This window comes from Lagopus leucura, unplaced genomic scaffold (genome assembly GCF_019238085.1).
Source record: "Lagopus leucura isolate 7727_CA_CO unplaced genomic scaffold, USGS_WTPT01 Super-Scaffold_100050, whole genome shotgun sequence".
In the NCBI taxonomy this organism is placed as follows: Eukaryota; Metazoa; Chordata; class Aves; order Galliformes; family Phasianidae; genus Lagopus; species Lagopus leucura.
The window spans coordinates 2,057,494-2,082,953 of record NW_024962296.1 but is presented as its reverse complement, the minus strand read 5'-3'; the positions used below and the strand labels follow the sequence as shown (position 1 = coordinate 2,082,953).

General features: G+C 44.9%; 1 protein-coding gene across 1 annotated transcript in view; it reads right to left on the bottom strand.

The window, feature by feature from the left end:
- Positions 1 to 207: 207 nt before the first annotated feature.
- The window catches only part of USP4 (ubiquitin specific peptidase 4), a 32,447-nt gene continuing 7,194 nt past the window's right edge, over positions 208 to 25,460 (bottom strand). The window contains exons 7-22 of the mRNA XM_042885391.1: positions 23,044 to 23,187; positions 22,307 to 22,424; positions 21,466 to 21,639; positions 19,413 to 19,571; positions 17,566 to 17,790; positions 16,236 to 16,319; positions 15,431 to 15,525; positions 7,888 to 8,079; positions 7,269 to 7,357; positions 6,581 to 6,796; positions 6,432 to 6,502; positions 5,319 to 5,434; positions 4,620 to 4,769; positions 3,673 to 3,776; positions 3,357 to 3,445; positions 208 to 3,228 (exon numbers count right to left, since the gene is read on the bottom strand). Coding sequence (XP_042741325.1) covers positions 3,127 to 3,228; positions 3,357 to 3,445; positions 3,673 to 3,776; positions 4,620 to 4,769; positions 5,319 to 5,434; positions 6,432 to 6,502; positions 6,581 to 6,796; positions 7,269 to 7,357; positions 7,888 to 8,079; positions 15,431 to 15,525; positions 16,236 to 16,319; positions 17,566 to 17,790; positions 19,413 to 19,571; positions 21,466 to 21,639; positions 22,307 to 22,424; positions 23,044 to 23,187 — 2,128 coding nt within the window. The 3' untranslated portion in view covers positions 208 to 3,126. The remainder of the gene's footprint in view (positions 3,229 to 3,356; positions 3,446 to 3,672; positions 3,777 to 4,619; positions 4,770 to 5,318; positions 5,435 to 6,431; positions 6,503 to 6,580; positions 6,797 to 7,268; positions 7,358 to 7,887; positions 8,080 to 15,430; positions 15,526 to 16,235; positions 16,320 to 17,565; positions 17,791 to 19,412; positions 19,572 to 21,465; positions 21,640 to 22,306; positions 22,425 to 23,043; positions 23,188 to 25,460) is intronic.

Here is a 25,460-nt window from a genome sequence, read left to right as displayed (position 1 = left end):
AGCCACAGATATCCATGATGGGTTTCATGTCATGCTTTGATGGTCAGCATTTCACAGTGTATCTCAGTAACTGCTGTTTTCTATTGAGGCTCTTCTAACCTTCTCTCAGGCTCTAAGACCAAGCCCTTCAGCTGTTACACTGCAGTCACAGCATGAGCTTTAAGCCCCCTTTGTGGGAGTGGGATCTTAGTGACGACTCGACACGAGTTAGCAACTAAGTCCAACGTTTAATGGTAGAGCAACATCCTACATAACCTTTAAGTTCACTTGCCGCGTTCTCATTGGCTATCACTCATGTCCATCAACCTGTAACCACCAAGTTCCCGCTACGCCTACTTCCCACAACAGCTTTCTCACACAGCACAACTTGCAGCTAGTTGTTTGCTGCTCAAATTCCTTTACACCATTATCGTGTCCTTCATACTCTGAACACGGCCTTGTTTTTCACGCCAGTCCTCAACACCCCTTCACGAGGTTTTCACCTTCACAACTGTCCTCGATCTGCAGGCTTGGTGACAATCCTCCAGATTCCCTGCACGTGCTAAATGCATGCAAGCCTGTTGCATTTAACTTGCTTCCTTGACCTTTTCCAGCTTAAGGTACTTATTTAGCACGCCTTGGGAAACTGCAGTAGCTGCAGGACAACCATTTCAGTGGTATGGCCACAAGCAGGGAAGCTATGGAGCAAAAATGGCCGGAAGGAATGCAGCCTCCCCAGATCTGCAGAAGGATGATGAGAAAGGCACAACTGAGGCTGCCCAACGTCGCAGAAAGGCAAGGACCACCACAGACCAGCACAGCACTGCAGTGGAGAAAAAGCAAACGTTGAGAACAAACTTTCAGATTGAGACAGCACTGCACTGCTCCCCTGCACGGCACTCACTGCGCTCCAGCTGAAAGAGCTCCTGCTGCAGCAGGCATCCTCACAACCAGCAGCTGCTCATCCTGCACTTCAGGCCACATAACAACAGATGAACACACAACAAAACCCAGTTTCAGTGCAAACCACTCTTTAATTTTCCTCTTCATACAACGCATCCAACCACTTACAAAGTGCTACTCCAAAAAAACAGGTCTGGTGTTATGGCAGACTCCCACCAGCCAAGGCCATCAGCTCTGAGACAGAGAATAAGAGCTGGGCCGCTCTTTCTGCAGTACAACAGTGTCTGCTCAGCATCTGAGCATCAGAGATTGAGCCCCACTGATGAATTCTCAGTGTCAGTGCAGCAAAGGAGGTAAAGAGGAGAACAAACTTCAGATGGAAGTTGCCTTTACAGAGCTATTTTGCTCTCCTCTTGCCTCTCCCACCTCCCCATTTTGGAATGCCCATGTGGTTTTCTTTCAGGGTAACCTAAGAGAAATGCCAATCAGAGTAATTCAGTGCAGTGCTACAGTTAAAAACTGCTTTGGGGATACTCCCCTCAAAACAGAAATAAAATACTAAGAGCTGTAAAAAAAAATCCGAGACAACCCACAAACCAGAACAGCGGAAACAACTAAGCAATTCTGATCTCTAAATTCAACTTTCAACGCTTTAAAAGCAAAATTCTGCAGAAGGGGGGTAATAATACTTATGTGCCAGCTAGAGACAGTCCTTCCTTCTTCTCATGCCCTGGCAGGGAGCCATGGGGGGCTGCCCCCCCCCCCCCACCTCCCTTTGCTTGGAGAAGGACAGACAGATAGCAGCTGGCTCTGCCTTTGCACAGCGCAGGTCCAGGGACTGGTGCACGATGACCTCCTATGGGGTTTGTTGCTCAGAGCAGAGCAAAGGGAGCTGAGCTGGTGTGGTCAGAGTTAAACAAAGACTGTCAACACTGGCAGGCAGAGAAGACAGCTACAGTCAGCAATGAAGCCACCGGAACTGTGCAGAGAGGACAGAGCGACTCCAAGCACGCATCTCAGGAGGGATAGTAGTTTCTCTTGGCCTTTTGTTCTGCCAGTGCACCTGGCTGCAAGGAGGACCCTTGCAGTGTGGTTTACCACCTTGAGCTAAACATCTCCCTCAAAACCAGATGAAAACTAAGTTTTTCTAATTTTTTTAATGAGAAAAAAACAGTTCTCCACTGAGGACTAACCTGATCTACTGCTCACAGGAATCCTCATACAAGAGGAAAGCTGAACTCCTGCAAGAAACAGAGCCAGTCAGGTAAAGGTGGAAGAGAGGAAGAGCATTTCCCAGTTGTATTAGAAGGATGGAGCAAAATAGAGTAACTATGGCAAGAGGACACACTAGACAAGAATTGCCAACCTTGCAGATTCGGTATTCACGTTTACAATCACAGAACAGCTTGGGCTGGAAGGAACCTGAATGATCATCTGGTTCCAACTCCTTCTGTAGGCTGGCTGCTCCCCTCACCAGCTTGGGCTGTCCAGGACCCCTCCAGGGATGGGCACCACAGCCCTGGGCAGCAATGCCAGCTCCTCACCGCCATCCAAATACCGAACCTAAATCTCCCCTCTTAAAGCCATTCCCCTTTGTACTGTCGCTAACAGAGGCTGAGTAAGAACTGCCCACAAGAGTCTCAAGTGCATCCACAAATGAAAGGACGCAAGTAAGAGAAACTTTGGTGTTTATCAAGGGAACCAAAGTACAATGGCAGAGGTGGCAACAGACAAGCCAGAACTACAAAGATTTGAATTGAGAGATTCCAGAAAGGGTACACAAGCCTCACTGACACAAGCAGAGCCCGTCAGCAACTCCACAGGGTTGACAGGAAGCCCCTGCATCAATTCACAGAATCCTACCCACTGTGCTCCTCTGTGGGCCCCACCACACTCAGCTGTGACCTCGGATTCAGGCTATACTACCCAAACCCCAGCTACAGACCTTAACCCAGGTCCCACAGCCCCGGCTCAGCCCTGACCCCTGCCTCAAGCCACACAGCTCAGACAGAGTTTAAAAAGAACTTTATCAAAGCTCCAATATATATTATTTTTGGCCTCTAAATATCTGAGATTCAGCACCTATTCCTGGCTTTCCAGTGCTGTTTTGTAACCCCAAGCACCAAATCTTTCAGTGCTAGATTTTCTGCTCGACTCCTACAGAAGAGAGAAAAAACTTCAGATGCCTCAGAGGTGGCTTCAGGAGGGACCTCTAACATGGTGGTCGAGTGCTGGAGGCGGTGCTTAGTTGGTATCCATGCCATCACACTCTTCTTGGGGAGGAGATGGGGCAACATGTTCCTCATCGTTTCGGCGCTGATAAAACAGCACATATGCAGCTTTTGTCTACCAAACAAAAAGACAAAGAATCTGAAAGACTGAAATAATCCATGTAGGCTGGCTAGAAATACAATGCCCAAAGCAAGAAGCCACCCTTAGCACAAACTCAGATTATCTTCAGGCCAAGTACTCACCACTATTTGGTCTTCTGAAGCCAACGATACACTGCTGTCATCAAAGTAGTACCACTTGCCATTCACCTTGTTCTTTGCATAGGCAGTGTCTGTTGGGAGAAGAAATTGCAGCTCAGGGAAGCACCGCACCAGTAACATTCAAATCTCAAACCAACCATGCAAGGCTGTCCAAGAGTTAGCCTTCCACAGTTTCATGTTTGACGCTGTACTAGAAACTTTTGGTGAGGATTGCTGTAAATCACAGTGCACAGAGCCCTTCTCCCATCCCCCCAGCATAAGTCCTTGCAGGAAAGAACAGAAAAAAAAAGGGACTCACAGTGGCCTACTCCCATGGCTCCATAGTGATTGGAAACTGCAATGAGGTCGTAGACATAGGAGCTTCCTCTTGGGTCACAGACAAACTCAGACATGTTTAAACCCCTGGAAGGAAATCCAAAAATATCAGTATGCCAACAGTCTGCACTTTCACATCAGTGCAGCTCTGTTAGCACGCAGCGCTGGTGAAGCTACGTGTTGTGCTCTCATGTTGAACAGTTATCAGCACAGAGACCCAAACATCGGCCGGCCAACACAAGGCAGGTCCTGCTAAACTCATGGGGTGCTGCAAAACAATTGAGAAGGAGGTGCCGAATGAAAACCAACTCTGAGCATGTCCCTGTGGAGTAAAAAGTAAAAGAGAAGTAGCAAAGAACACCAGCATCCTGTTGCAGAATGTTGACAAGCAGAAGGCAGGGGAGGAGGCAGGCTTTCATCTCATACTTTTGCAGCATTCAGGACTACAAACAACACCGCACAATAAGTTTCCTCAATTCTCTGTATACATCTGGTTCAGCAGGAAACCCATCGTTTTAATCTTTTTTTTCCCAAAAGAAACAATGCCCGCCTGTTAATTGGTGTTCTTTGAGATGCGTGGAACAGATTAATGTTAAGACTAACCATACAAAAAAAAAAAAAAAAAAGATTGAGTCAGAATTGATGCACATTCCTGGCCTTCCTAGGAGTGACTCTAACATGTAATATATTGGCCCACTCCATCTGCCCAGTAGCAGAGCAATAGGGATTAGAGCAGCAGGCAAACTGCTGATGTGTCCTGCACCTGGAGGCTATTACCAATTCATGCCTGCTGTCTTGTAGCTCAAAGCCATAAGACAGATCTGTCCCAGTTACAGCATTAATAACGAGCTCACACAACATCAAGCATCAGAACTAGATTCCTCTTGACCAGCTCTTTGTATGAAGACTGGCTCAAAGGAAGGATCCTACCTGATCGGGAATTCCACAACAGTGTCGAGTTTATCCCTCCAGTATCTGCTGTATGAGAAGCGTTTCAGATGCACTACCAAAATCTTGGGCAAAGACCACAAGTCAAACTTCTTTGTGGCCTGCTGATGCTTCTTGCAGTTAGGGCAATACCTGAGGAAAAAGTACAAACAAGAAAACTGAAAGAAGTCAGAGGATACGTCAGTAATGTGGTTCAGTCCCTACCTCACAGAAGCCCCTTTTGGCTTGTGGAACATGTAATTCCTTGGAGGTTTCCAAGCTACCACTTACTTTCACTCTGTTGGTAGAACATCCTACTGGACTGGGGATTTAGGCAAAACTAAGAGTGCCTCAAGACTGGCACAAGCTGGAAATAAAATAGTGCAAAACCTTTAAGTAGCCACCTGCTTTCACTGATACCACAAATGCTTCTTCCGACGCTGTCTGAAAGACAGACGTATGGTGGGGAATTAAAAATAGATCTCTACATACACAGTGCCTTTTTTAAAGGCAGCAGGAAACAAGGAAAAAAACCACTCTCCATTAGCCCATGCCTACAGCCTACTGAGTGAACTGACCACAGAAGAGACATCTCCCATAGACTAAAAGACAGACCTGAGAAATCACCAGAATCCTGGGACAAATCATGAGCTCAAGCAGTTACAGCATTTTATAGTATATAAAAAGGGAGAAAGCTCTTACCAAGGGTCGTGTTCACCAAGAGTTTCCATTGTAGTAAAGAGCTCTATACAGTCTTTAAGGGCTACCACTGCCTTCATCTTCTGTGGTTGTAACACACTTGCATGCTTTTCACACGCCTAGTGAAAGAGATGCATGTTTTACTCAATTCACATAGACTTTAATCCCTGCCACTGTGAAAATAACGTGCCCAAGTTCACACTGCTGGTGGTTCCCAGCCCCCTTTGCCCACACAAATACCCCGAGCCTCCAGCCATCCCTTCCTTGCTTTGTGAACAGTCCTTTGCACTTCCTCCACCTCAGTTACCACTCTCCCCATGCTCCCCGATGAAGTTACAACTCCTCACACTCTAGCAGCCATAAAATAGGACTAGCATCTACCAGAATTAGCATTTCCTCAGTACAAAAATAAGCTTAGAAGGTGTGAAAGAGCCTGGAAACACAAAAGCAGATAAAAAACACTCAACGTAGTTCTACGATAGCTAGAGCAAAAATTAAATATCAATCTGCATAGCCTGGTGACAAACAGACCATTGAACCTGAACTGCTCTCTGACTACGTTATGAAACTCCTAGAAAAAGATAGCTGTGCAAACATACAGCATTGCTCAAGCACACTGCATGACACTAAGAATACTCAACAAATGCTAAATCATTATGGCATATGCTAAATGTACTTAAATGATTGACAGAAACCAAAATGACAGTGGGGCAAAGAAGCTACCAACTCCCAGAGGAGTAATCGCAGTCGATTCTGACTTTCAAGTGAGCCAGCTCTTGTCTCCAAGCCACTCAATCGTTCAAGTGTGGTCTGTTGGTAAGAAGTGTAAGGAAGATGGTTTGTGTGCATGGTTCCCTTTTTTTATTAATTTCAGTGGATTATGAACTACACAAATAGAAATTAAAGTATCTACTTTCAGGAATGCTGGTGGCAGATCAATAACAAACCTGTAGTCCTTGTCACAACCAACTCACCCCATGTTGTTGACTCCAACTCTATGCAGGGGACACACAACTTCAACTGTTTATTACTGTGATCTATTGAAGTATCATGCTGTGTACTATGCCTTGTACTAAGTTTACACACAGAATACTTATGAAAAGAGCATACTACAACCTGTGCCTCCTGTTCATCAAAGAGCAGCCTCCGTGTATCAGAATCCCAGTCAACAGCAAGTGTAGAAAAAGCTAGAAGAAGAAAAACTTTGGTTGCCAATTTGTTGGTGTAAGGAGGAAGAAGAGAAACTGTAACAGGACAATAATTACCATTCAATTTCAAGAGTTTTCCTTCTACAATGGAGTTTATCTCAGAGGTCCCATATAAATTCACAAGGCTAAAAGTGAAATGCTGCTTCTTACAAGGCTGCACGTCTCTTGTTGGTTCAACCTGCATGCAACCCTCAGAGTGGCAGGGATCAACTTCTGCCAGCTTCTCCCTGCATTCCTGTCCATCATCCTGATGCTCCATCTCTTCAATGTCACCTGGCAAAATTTAAAACAAGCCCAGTATTGATGACTTTCAGGGAAAAGTTTAGACTGACACCTCACATTGACAGCTGCTTGCTTAAGACTGCTATGATGTGCACAGATCACTTAGAAATAAACAAGAAACACACAAGAATAAATCTGTGCTTGCTAACGACTGCATCTGAAGCTGTATTTTATCCTTTACCAAGGCCAGGTAAAACATCAGGGTTCACATCCTCCTGCCAGACATGAGGAAATATACTCAACACAGCTTAGCACATCACACTACCTGATAGCACACTCTAATAAACATCCCAAAAGAGACAAAAGCTGCATTTGGTTGTCTTCATAGAAAGGCAGCCCTACGCCACAGTGCAATGTAATCATCACATAGTGCTAAAAACTATCTGCAGGAGCCCAAGCCAATTACACACAGCACAAACAACATGATAACAAAAGCTTCCAAGCCATTCTGAGAAGACTTTACCTTCAGCCACACTGCTGGAGCCATTGCACGCTCCTCTGCCTGGGCAAGGTGTGGAGTATTCTTCTGCCACGGGGAGTTTCACGTAGCGACTAAACAGAGGGAACATTTGAATCACACAGCTGTAACAGAACTGTACATCACAAGAACTGCAGCCTGTCAACCCCCTCAGCGAACCAGAATTCACCACACACAGCATCAAAACTCTCAACTCTCAGAGAGTCAAACAAAAACAGCTCAGTAAGTCTATGTTCTCAATGCTTGTACCAAGTCTTACAAGCATTAGATAGGAAACCAAAATAGGTTACGGTGGCCCACGTGAGAGCCCTCACAATATTTCCCAAGCGCTGCTCCTAATCTGGTTTGCAGCACCAAGCAGGTAACTTCCCATGAGACCACCACCAGTATTATCTTACAGTCAGCTTTTACAGAGCCCAGACAACCAGCACTTCAGGAGGTCCCTGTGGCCTCCAGGCACTAGCACAATGCAAATACTGGTTGGTACTCCACAAACAAATCAAGGAAAAAAATCTTGCTATCAAAAAGGATGCAGTGATCCTGTTACAGTCTAATTCAGCAAGCTAACACTAGAATTTTGCACTAAAGTACAGATGTGACTTACCTGATCTGCTCCAAAACAACACCATACAAGTGATCCACAGTGAGCTTGTGCTTTGGCACAGATATCAGCAGTGGCTGACCAAAGAGTATGGTCCCTGAAGTGCTGCTGGATTGCCTCACTGCCTTTTCCCGAAAGTAAAGAGAGAAAGTAATGTACTCTGAGCCATCTTCACTTGGCTTGCAGACTTCGTATCTGTTTGAAAGACAGGTATGTCCACAAGTTACTTATTTCTACTGCCAAGAAGCGCAGCAGGCAGAACCAATATCAAGTCAGTCCAACAGTTCTCTCAACCAGGATCTCCTGAGGACAATACAGGTTGTACTTTGGCCTTCCTGGCACAGACACAGCTGCTTCCTGCCCGCTTCCCATGGCTCACAATGGCACAGGGTACATACCTGCCATCAACTTGACTGCCACCTTCCCTCTGCCTTTTGCTCTTAATTCACATCTGTGTTACCGCTCACCTCCCCAAACGTTACTCTGACAATCAGATGTTTCAATCAGATCATGGGATCAGTGAGAAGATGCTACGTGAACATTTAGATCACTGAGACAATGTTTGCTCTGTCTGGAGAAAGAAATCTTCTCAGTTCCTTGGGGTCTTACATTCCCCCTCAGCCTCTTGTACCATTACAGGTCTGAGCTTACACCACAACCAGCCAGGACTCCAGAAAACCAAGAGCTTGAAAACACCTGCTTTGCAGAAAAATCCAAAAGCAGTGCACACAGCAAGAACATTCTGGAAGAAAAGCAGCTCCAGAGAGCAGTGAGAAGACTGACTGCAATTTGTGCCGCTGGATGCAACAGCAAAATCAGATATTCACAGATAGGAGAGTCAGAAGAAACCACGTGGTCCAACTTTACTGCATTTCTCGCTCCCAACGTGGCTTTCAAGACCATTCATTACAAAGGACTTATCCTCAGGATGTCCAAGCGATAGTGCTCTTTAGCTTTGTGAGTCACCTGTCCCAGACCCATCTTAAAACTGAAAAAAAAGAGATTTCATGGAAGTTGTCACTACACATAACTGAGATGACACTCAGGTGACACACCAACAGCTCTTGCACATTAGGGATGCCACTTCCTTTCTTGCAAGAGCCAAGAAACAGGTTTCTGCCCCTGTTCAGCACACCCTTGCAGAGGATGGAGCGGAACAAATTGCAGAGTTGCAGTTCTGTTCCGTTCTACTCAAACAAAAGCCTTGCTCCCAGCCTGAGGCCATGAAGAAAAATACCCCTCCAAGAACACAAGCGACAAAAAGTGGATCTAACGGTTCACTAAGAACGGCCATTGATGTTTTCTATGCTGTTGGTGCTATTCAGCTAGACAACAGCACCAGACCTTCTGAAGTTTCCTGAGAAGCAACTATAAAGAGAACTACTTCACTTAGCACCATAACACAACATTAACTCAGTTACAGTGTATTACTTACAGTTAACTGCAGGTTCTAGGAGACCCTCTGAGCTGGTCTCCCACCAAGCAGATGAGTACATAACATGTCCAAGGTGCTTGTATTCCTCACCATTCCAATGACTGCCTCTCACACCACCTGCAGTGCTGATCACAGGAGCCCCAGCAATACTCCATCCTCACACAGGTCCTGAACTAAGCCCTGCCTCTGTGACGGCACAGATGGGATAAAAAAGCTAAGGATTACTCATATATCTCTCACAAACAGCCTGCAACATCCCCCAAAACAACACCTCACAAACTCCTGACTAGGAAAGTGGCCCTCTGTCTACTCCATCACAGAACAGCTTGTACTCTAGCACTAGAGATGTCTCAGAACCAGCAGAGCTGATACTATAAGCCTATAGGGCTGCATCAGTCTATACAACTGACGGGCACTGGCCAGCTGCGTTAGTAATTCATGACAGGTCTGCAAAGTGCCTGAAAGCAGCTAAGTGACAGTAGAGCAGGACGGCTTTGACTAGCCTTCATCCTGCAAAACAGCACCAGGAAGCTTCAGGCTATGGCTGCCACTCAGAAAGGGGATGCTGAGCAATGAAGCAGCTAACTTGTCTCCTGGTAAATTAATGTTAAGCAAATGCAGGGGAGCATGAAAAACTACAGAAGGACTATATGAAAAGTCACTACTAGCAGGAAAGGCTCTCAGCTAGATGCCAACCTAATGCATGGATATATTAACCATAACTCTCTCCAAAATGCTGTGATGTAAATAACATCAAACGCAACTGGAAAACACTGCATGGATCACAGGTCAGGGTATAACAACAGCAACCGAGAAAACAAGCAAAAGGATGAGGGAATTCAACCAGCATCATTTTTCCAAGTTAAAGTAGCACACTTCAGAAAGGATATTTCAAAGTAACTACCAATCACTTTCCTAGATCAAACTGCTGCAGTCTCAGCTATCTCAAACATGTCACACCAGGCAGTTTGCTGATGCAACTCAGTGCAATAGCTGCTGTGCTTGTCACGGTGACAAATCTGCCCTGCCTGCAGCCAGCTGTGGTTTTCAAGACCATGATCTTACCTAAACGTAGAACAAAGCATGTTGTAAGACAAGGCAAACATATACACTCATGGCAAACCAAACATATATTTTATATGACTTTTATAGGTTAAAGGTGACCTGCAAATCAATTTGTGAGACTTCCATCAGTGTGAATTACACACGTTATATTGTACGCCCCATTAGCCAGGCTAAGAGATCAGAGACATCCAATTTATGAATCTAAGAGTTTTTCTTCTCAGGCCTTAGGAGCTAAGAAGAAATACTGAGTCCTGCTCAAGTAGATAAGGGCTGTGCAGGCTGCCTTTGGGTGGCACTTACCTGACCCCTTGTAGGCCGGCTCCGAGCTCCAGCAGGATCTCTGGGTGATGTGACATCACCAGCATGGTACATGTGGGGGTGTTAGATTGGAGCGGGAGCCGGAGGTCCTATAGTGGGGTTGGACTTCACGGAACCTAAGGGAAAGAAATAGTGAGCATTGCAGTGACGTGCTGAACGCTGCGCCCTGCTTAGCCTGGAGAAGGAGAGCATTCAGCACAAACACTGGGCTCGTTTTGTCAAATTGATTTGCAGACCACCTTTACACAGTGACTTCCTGGTCATTTGCCACAGATCTCTCTGAGCTTCCACAGGAATATCATGCCTCCAGAGAATAATTTACAGTGCTGCTGAGAAGTGGGTTAGTGCCATTGTGCTTTGGCTGCACTGTCCCACGTGTCAGGCCAGAGGCCCTACTTTATATCTAGAACAAAACGCTATTTCAGCACCTACCCTACCCTCTGCTCTGCTGCTAAACGCTACCAAATGTTGCAGCAGGGCAATACTTCATTTCCAAGCCTGCCATGATTAGAAAGAGAAGCGCATAAGGCTTGGAGAATCATAATTCCAAGCCATCCTTCTCTGGAGAAAAACACGTGTGCTGTTGTCCTCTTGCACGTGGATCCATATGAGTTACATAAAATCACTTAAAAAACAGGAAGTCCGGTAACATTCACTTTTCTTCCTCTTCTACTATTACAATAGGTGATACACAACAAGAATGAGTAAACCAGGAACAGACCAGCTGGAAGGAAAAGCACATCACAGCCATTCAGAACAGATATTTTAAGAACGGCTGTCAGTTCAGCTTCAATTCCAAATGGAGCCCAAGGAGTCTCCTTCTTCCACCTGCATCAAAATTCCACATCTCCCACTGCTTTGGTAGGAGGTGACCATTCACTGTGCATGTCTCAGAACATCCAGGTGCACTGCAAGGTCACAAAGCTGACCTGTCTTCCCCATTCTCTGAAGTGAAAATAGAAAAAAAAACAAACACCAAAACACAGCTCTTCTCACCACTAAAATATCTTTTAGGATGTGCAAGCTCAATATTTGTACAGGACCTTTCACATATATTCATTATTTCAACAGTATGGTCTACATTTAAATGCCTCTACCAGCAGGCCCTTCCCCTCTGCGAGCAATTGGCAGTGAGAGAACAAAGCACAGCTGAGCTGCAGTGCTGCTCCGTGCTGCATGAGTTCCACCCAGTGACTCTTTAAGCACAGCGCTGCGTGGAAAGTGACACTGTGCTCAGGAAGCAACCCATACAGGGACCTAAATCTGAAGGCAAGAAATCAAACGTACTATTGCCAAAAGCAGGACAGCAACAATTCCAGTATTAGTACTGCAGTACCCAGTGTGCCCAAGGGGCACAGATCTATGGTATGAGATGTCTCCCTGCTTTCCAAATGGAAATGCATGCAGCTCACTGGCTGGCTAGCTCACTAGCTGGCTAGCACACAGCACTCTAAAACCAGAAGTATGTCAAAGCAATGGGATATTGCTCTCATATGCAGCCCCATATTTGGCCACTGCTTTCAGCAAAGCCAGAGAAAATACTGCAGGAGACTGAATGTTGATACTGACACATCTCCATCCTCAGGCAACTTAAGGTGGTGCTGAGAATGGGACAGAAGGCAAAAGCTGCCAAGTTAAGTTACCATAAGGCCCTAAAGCTTCAGAAACCATTACACCTTATTTCTCTTACAAAAAATAAAAGTCACCAGGGCATCAGCTAACAGCTTCGGTTCCCATACCAAGAAAACCACTCGTAAAATAATATCATAATGTCATAGTCCTGTAAAAGGAGCAGCCTGCCCCTCCTGCTCTGCTGCCCACCCAGAGGGCAATCAGCTGAGCACTGAGCCTCAGGGCATGAGGACACCCACTGGGATGGCAGCTGCTGGTGAAACAGGAACCCTGGGGCCTCACAGCTCCCCCAGGCACTGCAGGCTGGTTCTCTGCAGTCTCAAGCTCTAGCAAACAGCCACAGGCAACTATTAACACAACCTTGTTTTGCTTCTTCAAGTGGGAGGGTGGAGTACATTTCAGATGAGGACACTATTGAGAGGGTAAAAGGATGATTTAAGTGCTGGTAAGAGGCAGGGATGAACTTCAGATCATTACAGCTTCCCTGTTTCCTTGCTGTGGAGATCAGGAAAAACAAATGAATGACAACAGCCAGCAAAATCCAAAGGGACAAAAACCCACCACGGGATCCCACTGAGAATTTTGCAATTTTTAAATACAAATTTTGAGAATGTGCATCTGAGAAATCTCTCTCTGAATATGCTGTACTGATTAAACTCAGTCTAGAATTGCTCAGTTACTCGTACTTTTGAGCCCTTTCCAGTGAAAGAAACTTTCCGTCTAACTTCAGTTACCTAAAACACGATGATTAGATGTACTCATTACAGCATGCCAGCAGGAGGCCAAACCACTGAACACAAGGGGAAAATAAGAGCAGATGGTCAGTATATAAGAGGAAATAGGTTGAGCATCTGAGATGGTGAATATTACATGCATTTAAATACAAAAGGCCTTATGATTCCAGAAAAGATCCTTAATTTAAATGAGCTCGTGGTCCTCAAGTCGTATTCTGGGCTACATGTATCAACTTCAAACCCTCCTGATGGTTTGTACCTGAGAATATACCATGCAAGTAGTACCATCATTAGCAGATCTCCCACTCCAGTACCTCTTTCCTCAGCTGAGGGCCGTACCTCTCCATCAGCTCTGCTGCACTGCAGGCACAATGTCCTGAAATGGGGCAGATTTCTCATCTGATTCTAGCAGAAGGAGCAATATCAGAAAACTCACCTCTCCTGTGACTCACGTTATTACATGAGGCACTCCAGTGATTTGAACAAATCTTAGGGAAAAAACAGTGTTTTCCTACCACAATAAACAAACAGCCTACAGAGTTGCTGGCATATAAATTGTGACCTTCCCAGTCCCATTCAACACCACAGAAAGTCTTCTTGGGGTTTATTCTGTGGCAATACTCACTGTAAACACAGTGCAAAATAAAGACTGGACGGTGACTGTGTTACCCCCCCCTTCCCTGGCTTTTTAATTTGTGAATTTGGGGTGAAACTGCTGTAGCTGTTAAAACACTACACATACTTTCTAATACAAGGCAGCTGCTGCCCTTCATTAATCAATACAAAGAGAGTTTTCTTTCAGGAGCAGAAAAGAGACGCACCATACAGTGCAAACAGCATATACACCCAACTACATCACCTCTCAGCACAAGATCTTTTCCATGACAAGCACTCTGTGGACTCTGCAGGCACAAGAGCCGTGCTTCAGTCATATGAATCAACTCTTCTTCCACCCCTTCTCTGCAGAGCTAGAGGTGACTTTAACCCAAAGAGCAAAACACTTTCTAGAAGGCACTCAAGTTTTCCTCACTGACTTAAAAGAAAGAAAATATTTCTCAGCTGTATCAAAGGATAACACATTCCATTATATCCTATCACTATCAGATGATGTAAAAAGTTAGCCCCCCTCCTGCTTATAAGCTCCCTCAAGCACTGAAGGCTGCATTGAGGTCTCCCCAGAGCCTCCTCCTCTCCACACTGCACACCCCCAGTTCCCTCAGCCTGTCTCCATAAGAGAGGCGCTCCAGGCTGCTGAAAACATCTTGAGAGGGTTCCATGGAAAAACAGGATTAGCCAGGTTTCCTCCTGCTGTCTCTCTTCTTCCTCGCACAGCTATTTTTAACCCAGGTCAGCTCACTGCTGTGACTCACAGCACGGCCTCATTTACAATCAGGCCTCCACACAAGGACACAGCGACTCTCAGCACGGCCTCACAGCGACTGCAAATGAACACACACAGGGCTGCAGTTGAGCTAATGCTTCTGGTTCAGTGCAGGAGCAGAGATGAACTCAGACACAGCAGCTTTCTGAGAAGGAACATGCAACAGGTTACACACCTAGGAAAACATCTTTGTTGCCATTTCCTAGCTCCTCAAAGGAAGAGTACCCTGCTGGGAGAGGGGCAGCAAGGAGCATCTCCATGCTGGACTTAAGGAAAGATCTCTATAACATCATCCTTCTTGCTTTTCTACATTTTGTAAGTTATGGAGAAAGGTTTGCTTGCAACTTAACGCCTTAAAATATCCCAACAAACAGACACCAAATGCCCTTCATAGCACCTTAACCAGCCTGATCTTCAGCTGCAATTGAAGAAAACAAATGATACGACAGGAACTTTCAGAAACAGTCTGGCATGACTCCTCAGCAGCGAGTTCACAACAGATAGCAGGACAGAACAGCACCAAACAGCACATCACAGCATCCCACTCACTGCACCCAAGGACACCACTGCACAATGCTTTTATACAAACAGCAAGCTTGCAGTGGATTATCTCATAAGAGAAAGAGGGGGCTTCTGATGGGGATCTCATTGGACCTCACAAGCTCCAGGCTCAGCAGCTAACTCCAAAGTCTGCTTTGCATTTCATGCGCTGTACTTCCCATCTTTTACCAGCTGCTACAGAGGAACACGACCTTTGCTCTCCACTCAGACGATCCAGGTTGTCTCATCCACCACATGCACTGGAAACATCAAGCACAACTGAACCCTCAGCTTCACCACAGGCGCCCATGCTCCCCAAAACAAGTCCTCTGCAGCTGGACACAGACACAGCAAAACCCCTGCCATGGTTAGCTGGGTGCTGTAACACCCACGTTGGTTCTCAGCACTCTCTGCATCGTGGCATCTTCCCACTTTACTCACACAAAGATGTCGTCTTTCGGCATGATGTGATTTAAACCTTCATCCGCCTGGAAGATTTTGTGGAACCGATGGTTATACACATCTGTCACCACCATCTGGAACAGCAAGTGAGAGTTGCAAAGAGACTGTAGTAAATATTTACATAAATTCATGCCTGCTAAATTCAAGCAACACTTGTGTTTTTTTTTCCCCATGAGAATTTTCAGCACCTGTAGCATCAGTGCTCTGTTTTCCTTAACAGCACCAAGAGCTCATCAGCTGCTTTCATTAAGGTGGATCAGAAAAACAAAGCAAGTGACAGACTGATTTTACAGAGGTACTGAAGAGATGAGATACTACAGCTGCAAGTCTGTCTGCTGGCAACAACAGCTCAAATCTAACATTTTAGGCAAAGACCACTCCATCTATAACTCGCTAAATATTGACATAAATTGAAGTGTTACACTGATATCCTGAAAAATCTCCCCCATCACCTACAAAACCATTCATTTTATAAAAAGCTCACCCAATTCCTTTGTTATTATAAGGACACCCAAGGGGAGGTGGCCTCAAAACAGGCTGAGCAACTCACATTACTAAGAAATTACAGTGTCAGAAACACTAGAGAGGGAGGTGGGTGGCTGAACAGATGATTTCCATGCCTTTTTTTATATATATTTTTCAGTCAAAAATTGCATTCAAACCTCTCAAGGAGTAACAACAGAAATATATCCTTCAGCTCATTATACATTCAAAAATTAAGACATCAAAATGCCTCTAGAACAGCAAAGATTTATCAATGTCACCACACTGCATTTATCCTTACGTTTTCTGCAGGAACCCCAGAAAGTTTGGAGAGTGATTCGCAGAGATCTGAGATGGCCCCCATCATTGGCACCACAACCCGGTACTAAAAAGAGAGATAATGCTTAGCAAAGGCAAAACAAACTTGTGTACACAAAGAGCATGGATCCGAAAACACAGCTTGGAATGCCTAGTTCTGCTCAAGGTCACAGCCAGCCTTTCCTCCTTTGGGAATCAGAACCGTATGCTTTAGAGAAGGACTCAAAGGCACGCACACACTTGAGGGAGCCACATGGAGCACACTTGCCTTGACTACAAGGAGTTATGTTTCACTATTATTCACCAGGATCTTCTGGGTTATGCCATCCATCTGTACCCTCACCCGTGGCCATCACAGGCTTACAGTTCACTTCCCCTTAGCACAACCCACGTAGTGGAGACACTTTTTCTCCTGTGTCACACACCAGAGGTGAAAGGCAGTGGTGCATACCTCTGGCATCCCAACTGGGAGATCACAAAACGCACAGAGTTGCTGTCAGGAGGACAGCAGGTGGGGATGTGAGACTGAACATGGCCAGTTCAGCCAGCAGAGCTCCAGCTGCTGCAACTTTGGTTTATCTCAATTCTTCAAAGCACAATTTAGGCTTTCAGTCCCTATGCTACTCATTTATGTTTCCCATCTCTTCAGTGAATCCCTCTTCTGTTCCTTCTCTTTACAAAACCTTGGTGATGAGTGCAGCTCTCCTTGACTTCACAGCTGTACAAAAAGCAGAATCAAAATTCACCACCAACTTAGCATACATCACCACTGCGTCTACCAACCCCTTACCCCCAAGATGACACTCTATATAAATCAAAGGTTCTAATGCACAACATATGCAAATACTGCCAAGCAACACCTCAAAAGCTGCTTTACTTTTTCCTTTGGTAAATGTCTATCCACCATTAGAGCTTCTGGGTGCCACAGATCTTGTGCACAAGCATGGCAACTACAAGGCTACTTTGTGTGTGTGCTCACCTACAGGCTCACTTGAAATAAAGAAAAGTAGATACCAGTACCTATCTCAGAAAAAAGCAGGCTTTTAAAGTAATCAAATCATACCTCTCTTTTTACAAGAGAGACTTTTTCCCCCATTTGTATGAAATTGAAAATCCTTACTCATTTAGAGAAGCTTCACCTTTGCATTCTTCCAAGGTAATATAAGGCAAACGTGACCATGCAAACGTATTCCTGCCTTCACAGAGCAGTGTATCACATAGGTAACCTCACCACAGGAAAAGTTAAGCCACCTCTTTAAAACCTAAGAGGAAGAGACTGGGATAAAGAAATTCCTGCCTTAGCCATGCCTCACCTGGACAGGTCTGCGCTGCGGGTCTGCAAACACCAGGGTAACTTCCAGGAGACGATCTCTCTTCAAAGGCAGTGGAAGGGTTAAGTAACAGAAGGGATCAAAGGTCACAGAAACCTTGGAGCATTTGGGACAAACAAGGGTAGATTTGAAAAGACCATGAAAAATATCCACAATGACAGAATCGTTCCGCAGTCTGTGGTTCTCCCAGGCTTCTTTTGCTACCACCTACAGAACAGAAATTAAGTATTAACTCTCACAAACACGAGGCACAGCAAGCATGGGGATGGAAGCAAACTCAGGAAGTCAATACATACAGAGAAAATCTTCATAGAAAGGGGGGTGTACACTCTATTTTCAGCCTAACACTCCTGGATTTTTCACAGTGAAACTAAGGCCCTGTATCAAGCTAGAAGTACAGCAGTTTGAAAACAAGGCAGAAATCTGTGTACTTCCTGCATCAGGGGAAGTGGAAGCACCGAAAGAAAATGAAGCAGAGCTGGGTGTCCTCTTCACCCCACCCACCACCACTGCTTGGAGAAAAAAGGAATAAATATACTTCAAGCATTGTTGCCATTTGCATAAAAAAGCAAAAAAAAAACCTATAAGCTATTGTCAGGTAAGTGGAAAAATAAATAGTCACATATACTTCCTAAAAAAACAATAATAAAAACTGTTTTACCTGGCTTTTATGAGCATTACTGCCACCCTGACTGTGTATTTACTGTGGATTCTGCACCTGTCAGTACACTGCAGTTGTTTGTACCATGACAAAAGTCAGAAACCCAATCAAGAGGAATGTGATTTCACCTACAGAAAGACATTCCACTATTATGTGTCTCATCTCAATGCGGGCACAGCATTTGCCAACTTCAGACAAACAGAAGTGTCTGTAAGGTGCTCTCATACCAGTACCAGTACTCATACCAGTACTGATAGAGGATAAAGGTAGAGAGGAAAAAACGACCATGAGATTTTTCAGGCCTATGTCAAGAAATGGCATCAAAGAATCATTTTCCTGTACCCCTGTAGAGTAGGTAACTGGACCCCAAGTGTGTAAAACTGCTTTTATATCCATTCCACAGCACCAGAAAGGAGGAAGAATCAGGAGAAGCCTGTGCAGGAGATGCAGCTGGTTCACTGAACATTAAGAATTCATCCAGATCCACAGCAGGACCACATTACAGTGATTCAACTCTGCATAAAACTTAGCTCTGGCTTTGCTTTGTCCAGACCTTTCATACAACCTCAATGTAACACTTCACAGGTTACACACATCGAGAGGCCACAAGGGAGAACAGCTGAGTACCCCAGCCTGAGTGCTGCTTACCACAACGCTGCTTACAACCCAGGGCACTCATTCAGACAATTTCTTTAGAGTCTCCCTGCACTTCCACATGCATCCCCACTCCCAAAGTCCACAGACAGCATCTGCCTCAAATTGATGCTGACAGCTGCTGTCCAGACTACCTGGAAGTTGACAGTGTGATGAGGTAGTCAAGAGACAAGGCTGTAGTGGTAACTGCAATCTACTTGTCATATAAAAGCTCAGTACAAGCTCAAACTTCTTTCTTTTCCACTGAAAACCTATGTCAGAATGGTATGGTAAGGTACTTTCTTGCTTGGCAGGAAGAACAGAGCTCTGCTGTAATACAGAGCAACAGCTTTGTGCTGCAAGGTGCCATGAAGAACTATCTAGGCCACAAGGCATAACAGGATTCTCTCTTCCTGGGTATAGTGGCTTTGCAGGGAAGGCATTATTGTGGTTAGTGGGCAGGAAGCATGACAAAACCAACTTATACTCCTTCAGGAGCACTGGTTGTCCTGTTCTCTAGCAAAGAGCACCATACCGAATCGGGCCTGCCATTGGCATCCTTCAGCTCCAAGTAAGGTTTCTTCTTCACTCTATTTAAATCCTCATGCAAGCCATCTAGAAGAAAAGCCAAGAGCTCCTGGGAATCTTGCTGCTGGTATCCTGAAAACTGAGGAGCAAATCGGCCAACCTGTGTCTGCAACATAACACAAGAGTTGGAGGGGACAAGTATAAGCTGTATGCAAAAGACAGTGGGATAAAAACACAACCTAGCTTTTCCAGACAAACCCCATGCTGCCTTATATTAGCAGCAGACCCCAGAGAACTGAATGCTAACAAAGTAGAGAGTGCAGAGATTAATTTTACCAACCATTTTTCACTTCATCCCTGAACTACTACGGGAGATGAATGTATTTAGTGCTACAACATGGAGATCTGAAGTAGGAATATTAATTCACAAACCTGCAAACAGCGAGCATGGAAAACTTCTGTGCATGTTGCATTTTTTTACTTTATTTCAGAAGCCTACAGCCACAATGCAGAATTACTGCATGACAGCATCTTGAAGGTGAAGACAGAAAGCACCTGCAGGAGAACTAACATTGACTGGCTCAAAGCTAAGCTTGAAACCAAGAGTCACCAGTAGTCTGCAGCTAGGTATGAACCTAGAAGATATAACAGGCTGAGTAGCAAGAGCCAGAAACACTGCAGCCAAACACAACCTGTGCTACTCCAAACCACAAGTGCCATATCACAGCACTGCCATTTAACTTCCTGCTTTCACAAACAACAGATTTTCTGTGGTACTCCATCCAACGAGCAGCTGAAGGAGTGCTCTGTCCAAAGGATCACAGCTCATCTTCTCACCAACACGTGGCACCAAACACGATTCTAGAGTTATGCTCAGCACATTTTAATCACAGTGACAACTGCAAGGAAATCCAAACCAAGGGCTGAAATACTGAAACACAGCAGCAATATTAGAAGCAGCACAAGTAATGCTGCACTGGGAAATAAAAAGCAACACTTACTCCAGTCTTAAATAAGAACAGCCAACGGTAAGACACTTTTAAAGATGCCCACTACTGTCTACTTCCTCCAAACAGTTTACAGAGTAACTTTAATAAAGAAGGATGGTGTGGCCATCAAGGCCAGGTTGGACGGGGTCCTGGGCAACCTGATCTGAATGTGTATGTTTGGTGGCCCTGCCAGGCAGGGGGGTTGGAACTACATGATCCTTGAGGTCCCTTCCAACCCGGGTGATTCTGTGATTCTGTGTGCCACCAACTTCAAGAGGCAGACATTAAAAACATCTTGCTGCTTCAGAGCCACCTGTGACCCTACAGAGGACAATTTCTGTTGTAGGCAGCACTTATGCTTCAGGTCTCAAAAGCATATAACTCAGCTTAGACACTACGCCACACAAAACTCAACCAGCAAAAGGATGTGAATTCACAGTTTCAGCTCATTGCTTATTTCATGTATTTGGAATGTTGTTCTTCGCATTACTGGGATTGCACTTACAGAAGCACTTTTAATGTTCCTTTGATGCTTTTATTACATTGTCCTGGAGCACCTTTGCATCATATTTAGAACAAAACACATAGTTTAAATTTTCCTAGGGTGGTTGCACACTACTGCTACATTGCAGGGTTTCAGCTGGAAGCAGCTCTGTGCTGAAGCACTGCCAACACCAAACCAACAGACAACACAGAAGACAAGGAAATGCTTCTTGCTCATTCCACTTTTGCATTTACAACTTGCATGCTGCTGAAAATTAACAGCTGGCAGTGCTCATGACCTTGCCTAGTTTTGTACCAACAGCCATGGTGATGCATATAAAAACAGCTCTCAGGTTAGAAGGCCATTTACTAAGTAAGGCACAGTGGTAAAAAGCAACAGCCAACTCCAGGTCACGACCTTACTTTCTCACTTCTCCTTCCTTCCCCCACTCCAAAAAATAGCTCCTTAAAAAATGAAGTAACACTGAAGCAGTTCTGTTGCTAGTGCTTTCAAGACACCAGAATTTGTGGAAGGCACGTTAGCTTCTTCTGCCAAAGTGCAACACCATGAGCACACAGAGTACTTACTTTAAACATACGTGGGGCCACATGAGATTGTCTCCCAGACCAAATCTGCTTAATGAGTTCCGCATAGGCTTCTGCAATTTCTCCTCTCATCCCCAAGGGGTTGCTGTGATTTATTTCAGCTTCATATTTATCTTCCAGGAAATACTCAGTCAGAGGAGGAGTATTGCTCAGACACTAAAAAAAAAAAACATTAAGGAAATGAACTTACTGCACTGTACAACAAATCTGTGTGACAGTGAAGTAGCAAATCCAACTTCCACATCAGAACACACGCTAGATGTTTTAACAAATCTGGTGAAGCAGACTATTTAACAATTAAAAAAATCTCTCAGGAAGGCGGGATACTTCAACGACTGTAACTGGAACATGGCTGGAAAACAAATTAAAACACCAAAGGCTACAGCATTCAAGAGACTCATTTCTCTTTGTGGATGCCACGCTGGCTACTCTCATGCAGCAGATGTGTCCACAAGTGCAACCCTTCTCTTTGGAGCAGTTTCTACCAGTTTATCAAGAGTACGACACACAAGGCTCTCTGGCCTGCAGCAACTTGGTTTTCCTTCAGGAATTTTTGGTTAATTTGTTCTGTAACTCCCACTGATACTTCATCAACCTAAGAAAAGCTTCTCAGCGTAATGCTGAAGCCTGATGATGCCAAGTCTGCAAGAGACCACAGTTCTGCGTGCTCATCTCACCAGTGCTGCACACACAGCTTAGAACGTTTTCCACGTCTGACCATTCCTGCATAAGCACTTTTCTTTCCACAGATTCTGACTCATAATCTCTGTGAGATGAGATCGCTCTTGTGCTTAATCTGAAGAACGCTCTTTTCAAACGTTACCTGTAATGCAGAATTCATGAAGCAAGTATTCCCAAGGTTACTGAGTCCACAAAGGCCGGGCTGGGACAGGGAAGCTGAGTCCCTGCTGCTGTAAGAGTTGCAGGCAAATCCAGAACCTCTGAAAGAAAGACGACACAAAGTACTCCGCAGTGAGCCTACCCAGCCTTGGTCATTTTGAAGACTTGCATCAAACGTGTGAAAGAATTGATTAATGAAAGGCACCAGCCTTCATATTGCTGCTGCCTCACAGTGGCTAGCACTAGATACCAGGATCACGAGATACACACACTAACTTTGGAAACATTAATCACTACAGGGTCTATTATTAATGCATGCCACAGAACACTTTAATTTCCTCTGCCTAAAAGTACACAGCACTCCATGCTAGTGTAGCAACCCAGTGCAAGAGCTCGTGTGATGAGCTGTTAGAGCTAGTAAAGAAATTACAGTTTCCACCTGGAAAGGCTGCTATCACACAGGCAGATGGAGAGAAGAATATAATCCTTTCCCTCACACCCCCAGTCCTCTGAAAATCAGGCCAAGCTCTAGCAGTTAGCAGTACCAGAACATGTGCTACTCTTCTGAGTGAGCAGGGAACAGCAGAACCTAATTGCCTCAAAGGCAAGGTTTGATTTAAGTTGCTCAAAGCAGCATCACAGTCGTTTTCTATACAGTCAAGGAAGAGCAGCAGTATTCACACGAAGGACAAAGACACAAAAGATGATTGCAGCTCTTACCCCCTGCCTAGGCTGGAGCTGCTCAGTCCATAGGAATTACTGCTATCACCGTTAGTAATGACAGACGTGGCAGATGCTGAGGAGTAAGAACTTGCTGAAGGTTTTGAAGAGGTAGAAAAGTTTCTGCTAGTTGCAGTGCTTGACCTGGAAGAAAGGAGAAAAAAAAAAAAGTAGAAGCAGTGGTACTACTTTGGCCACCCCAACACCACCTGCCACAAAACCCCAAGGAATTGCCATTTTACAGTGAGCCCCTCACAGATTTCACTGCTATCATCTGTGTAATCACGTTTCCAAAAACACATCTGAACAGAAACATCAGACAGAAGCACAAAAGCAGGAGTTGCAATTCTTGCTTAAGGCAAAATTCCTTGGTCAGACCGAAATAAGAATGTATTTCAGATGGCACAAGTAACAGGACATCATGATTTAACTCTACTCGTAAGCCAGCTAGAAACAAACAAACAAAAATTACAGTCTTAATCATCACAAAAGGCTCACCTCATGTTAAAAGCAACAACATCAGTTCTTCTTTACTGAGCTCCCAAAACAGAATGGTAATCAGTTTGTCACTGAGCTGGATGATACAACTCCATCGCCTGGGGGCGAGGCACACCACTATTGTGGCACCAAGGCCATGCACACAGCAACCCTCAGCACTCTGCAGAGAGGGGTACTGGAAGGGATGCACAGAACCAAGCTGTTTGGGAAGGCAGTATACACTGAAGATGACAAAGGGAACCTGGGTGGCAGCAATTAAGGCTGGCAGAGAGAACATTCCCTGAGAATATGATGGACCTGGTTACCTGGGTTATGGAGAAAGCTGAGATACTCAAAGAATGTTTGGCCTCAGTCCTCACTGAGAAGTGCTCCAACCACTGCTCAGTATGCACAAACCAAAGGCAGGAGCTGGGAGAGAATGAAGAACAACCTACTGCAGAAGACCAGGTTTAAGACCACATAAGGAACCTGGACGTATTGAAGCCCACAGGACTTTATGAGATGCATCTGAAGAACCTGAGGGAACTGGCAGATGAAGTTGCTAAGCCATTAGCCATCATATCTGAGCAGCTGTGACAGTCCAGTGACGTTCTCACAGAATGGAAAGGGAGAAACATAACCCCCACCTTCAAAAAGGGGGAAAAAAAAAAACAGAAGATCCAGGGAACTACAGGCCAGCTTGGCTCATCTCAGTGCCTGGTAAGATCATGGAGCAGACAGATCCTTCTGGAAGCTGTGCCAAAGCACATGGAAACAGAGGTGACTGATGACAGCCAACATGGTTCAATTAAATCCAGCAGAGCACAAACAATTTGAAACATCAGTAATCACTGCAGTCAGAAACTCCCGCTTCATTCTGCAGCACTGAGCATTTGGATTCAGCTTCTTGTAGGCACTGGCTCGAGTTTTTCCTCAATCTGCTGCCTGTGGACTTCCTTATTTCACTTCCACTTCTTGTACAACACAGAACTTTAAGTGCTCAAATCAGCTTTTAACTTTCTCATCGACAGAACACTTTTAAGTCCCCCAGTAACAAAATCACCTGCCAACTGTTCAGCAGTCCATTAGATTCCTTCTGAAACCTCATTAACCCACTTACCACATTTCTTGACAGCCTAAAAGGATGCTATCATTTCACATGCCATTTACCAGCACGTCAGCTAGGAAAAGGAAATCTTCTGATCCACGCTCAGGAGTTCCCTGGTGAACCACTGAGGTTATTTTTCATTATAACATTAACCTCAATGCTGCTACAGGGACTCACATAGGTTGCATAGGTTGCCAGGGCTGGAATCACAGCCCCACAGAGCCCAGCACACACTGAGGGCTCACGGTCAGAGACCCCAAACTTCACATCTCACAGCACTGCTGCACATTGCCCCCATTCTGCCAATTATAGTCAGGCATCTCAAGTTCTACCACGCAACCTTTTGAAAACCCACACAGATGGCAAGGGAAGAGAAATCCGTCATTATGCTGCTGCTCTCCGAAGATTAATTGAGTACAAGAACTGTGATAAGCAAAAAAAAAACCAAAAAACCAAAAGCCTGCCAAGATGAACTGCTTGGAAAAAAGAAAAAAACAAAAAAAAAAAAAAAAAGAAAAGGAAGATTTTCAAGTGGTTGGAAGGCATAAGCAAGAAAAGTATTCCAATTCAGCTGATTCAGCTGATGATACCTTGAGAGCACGTGGGGAAGTTAGTCCTTTATAAAGCAGGGATCCAGAAAAGCAAAAAAACTATAGATGCTTCAACAAAAAAAAAAAGGAAGAACAAGCAAAGCTATGGCCATCATGAAAAGCCACTTAGAAAGCTCACGTATGCCAGAGTCTCTCCAGCAGAACTGACATAGTCAAAGCTACCCAAAGCAGAGCAACTGCTGCAAGTACACGTGCTTGAAAGTCAAGAAATGAAGGCCTGC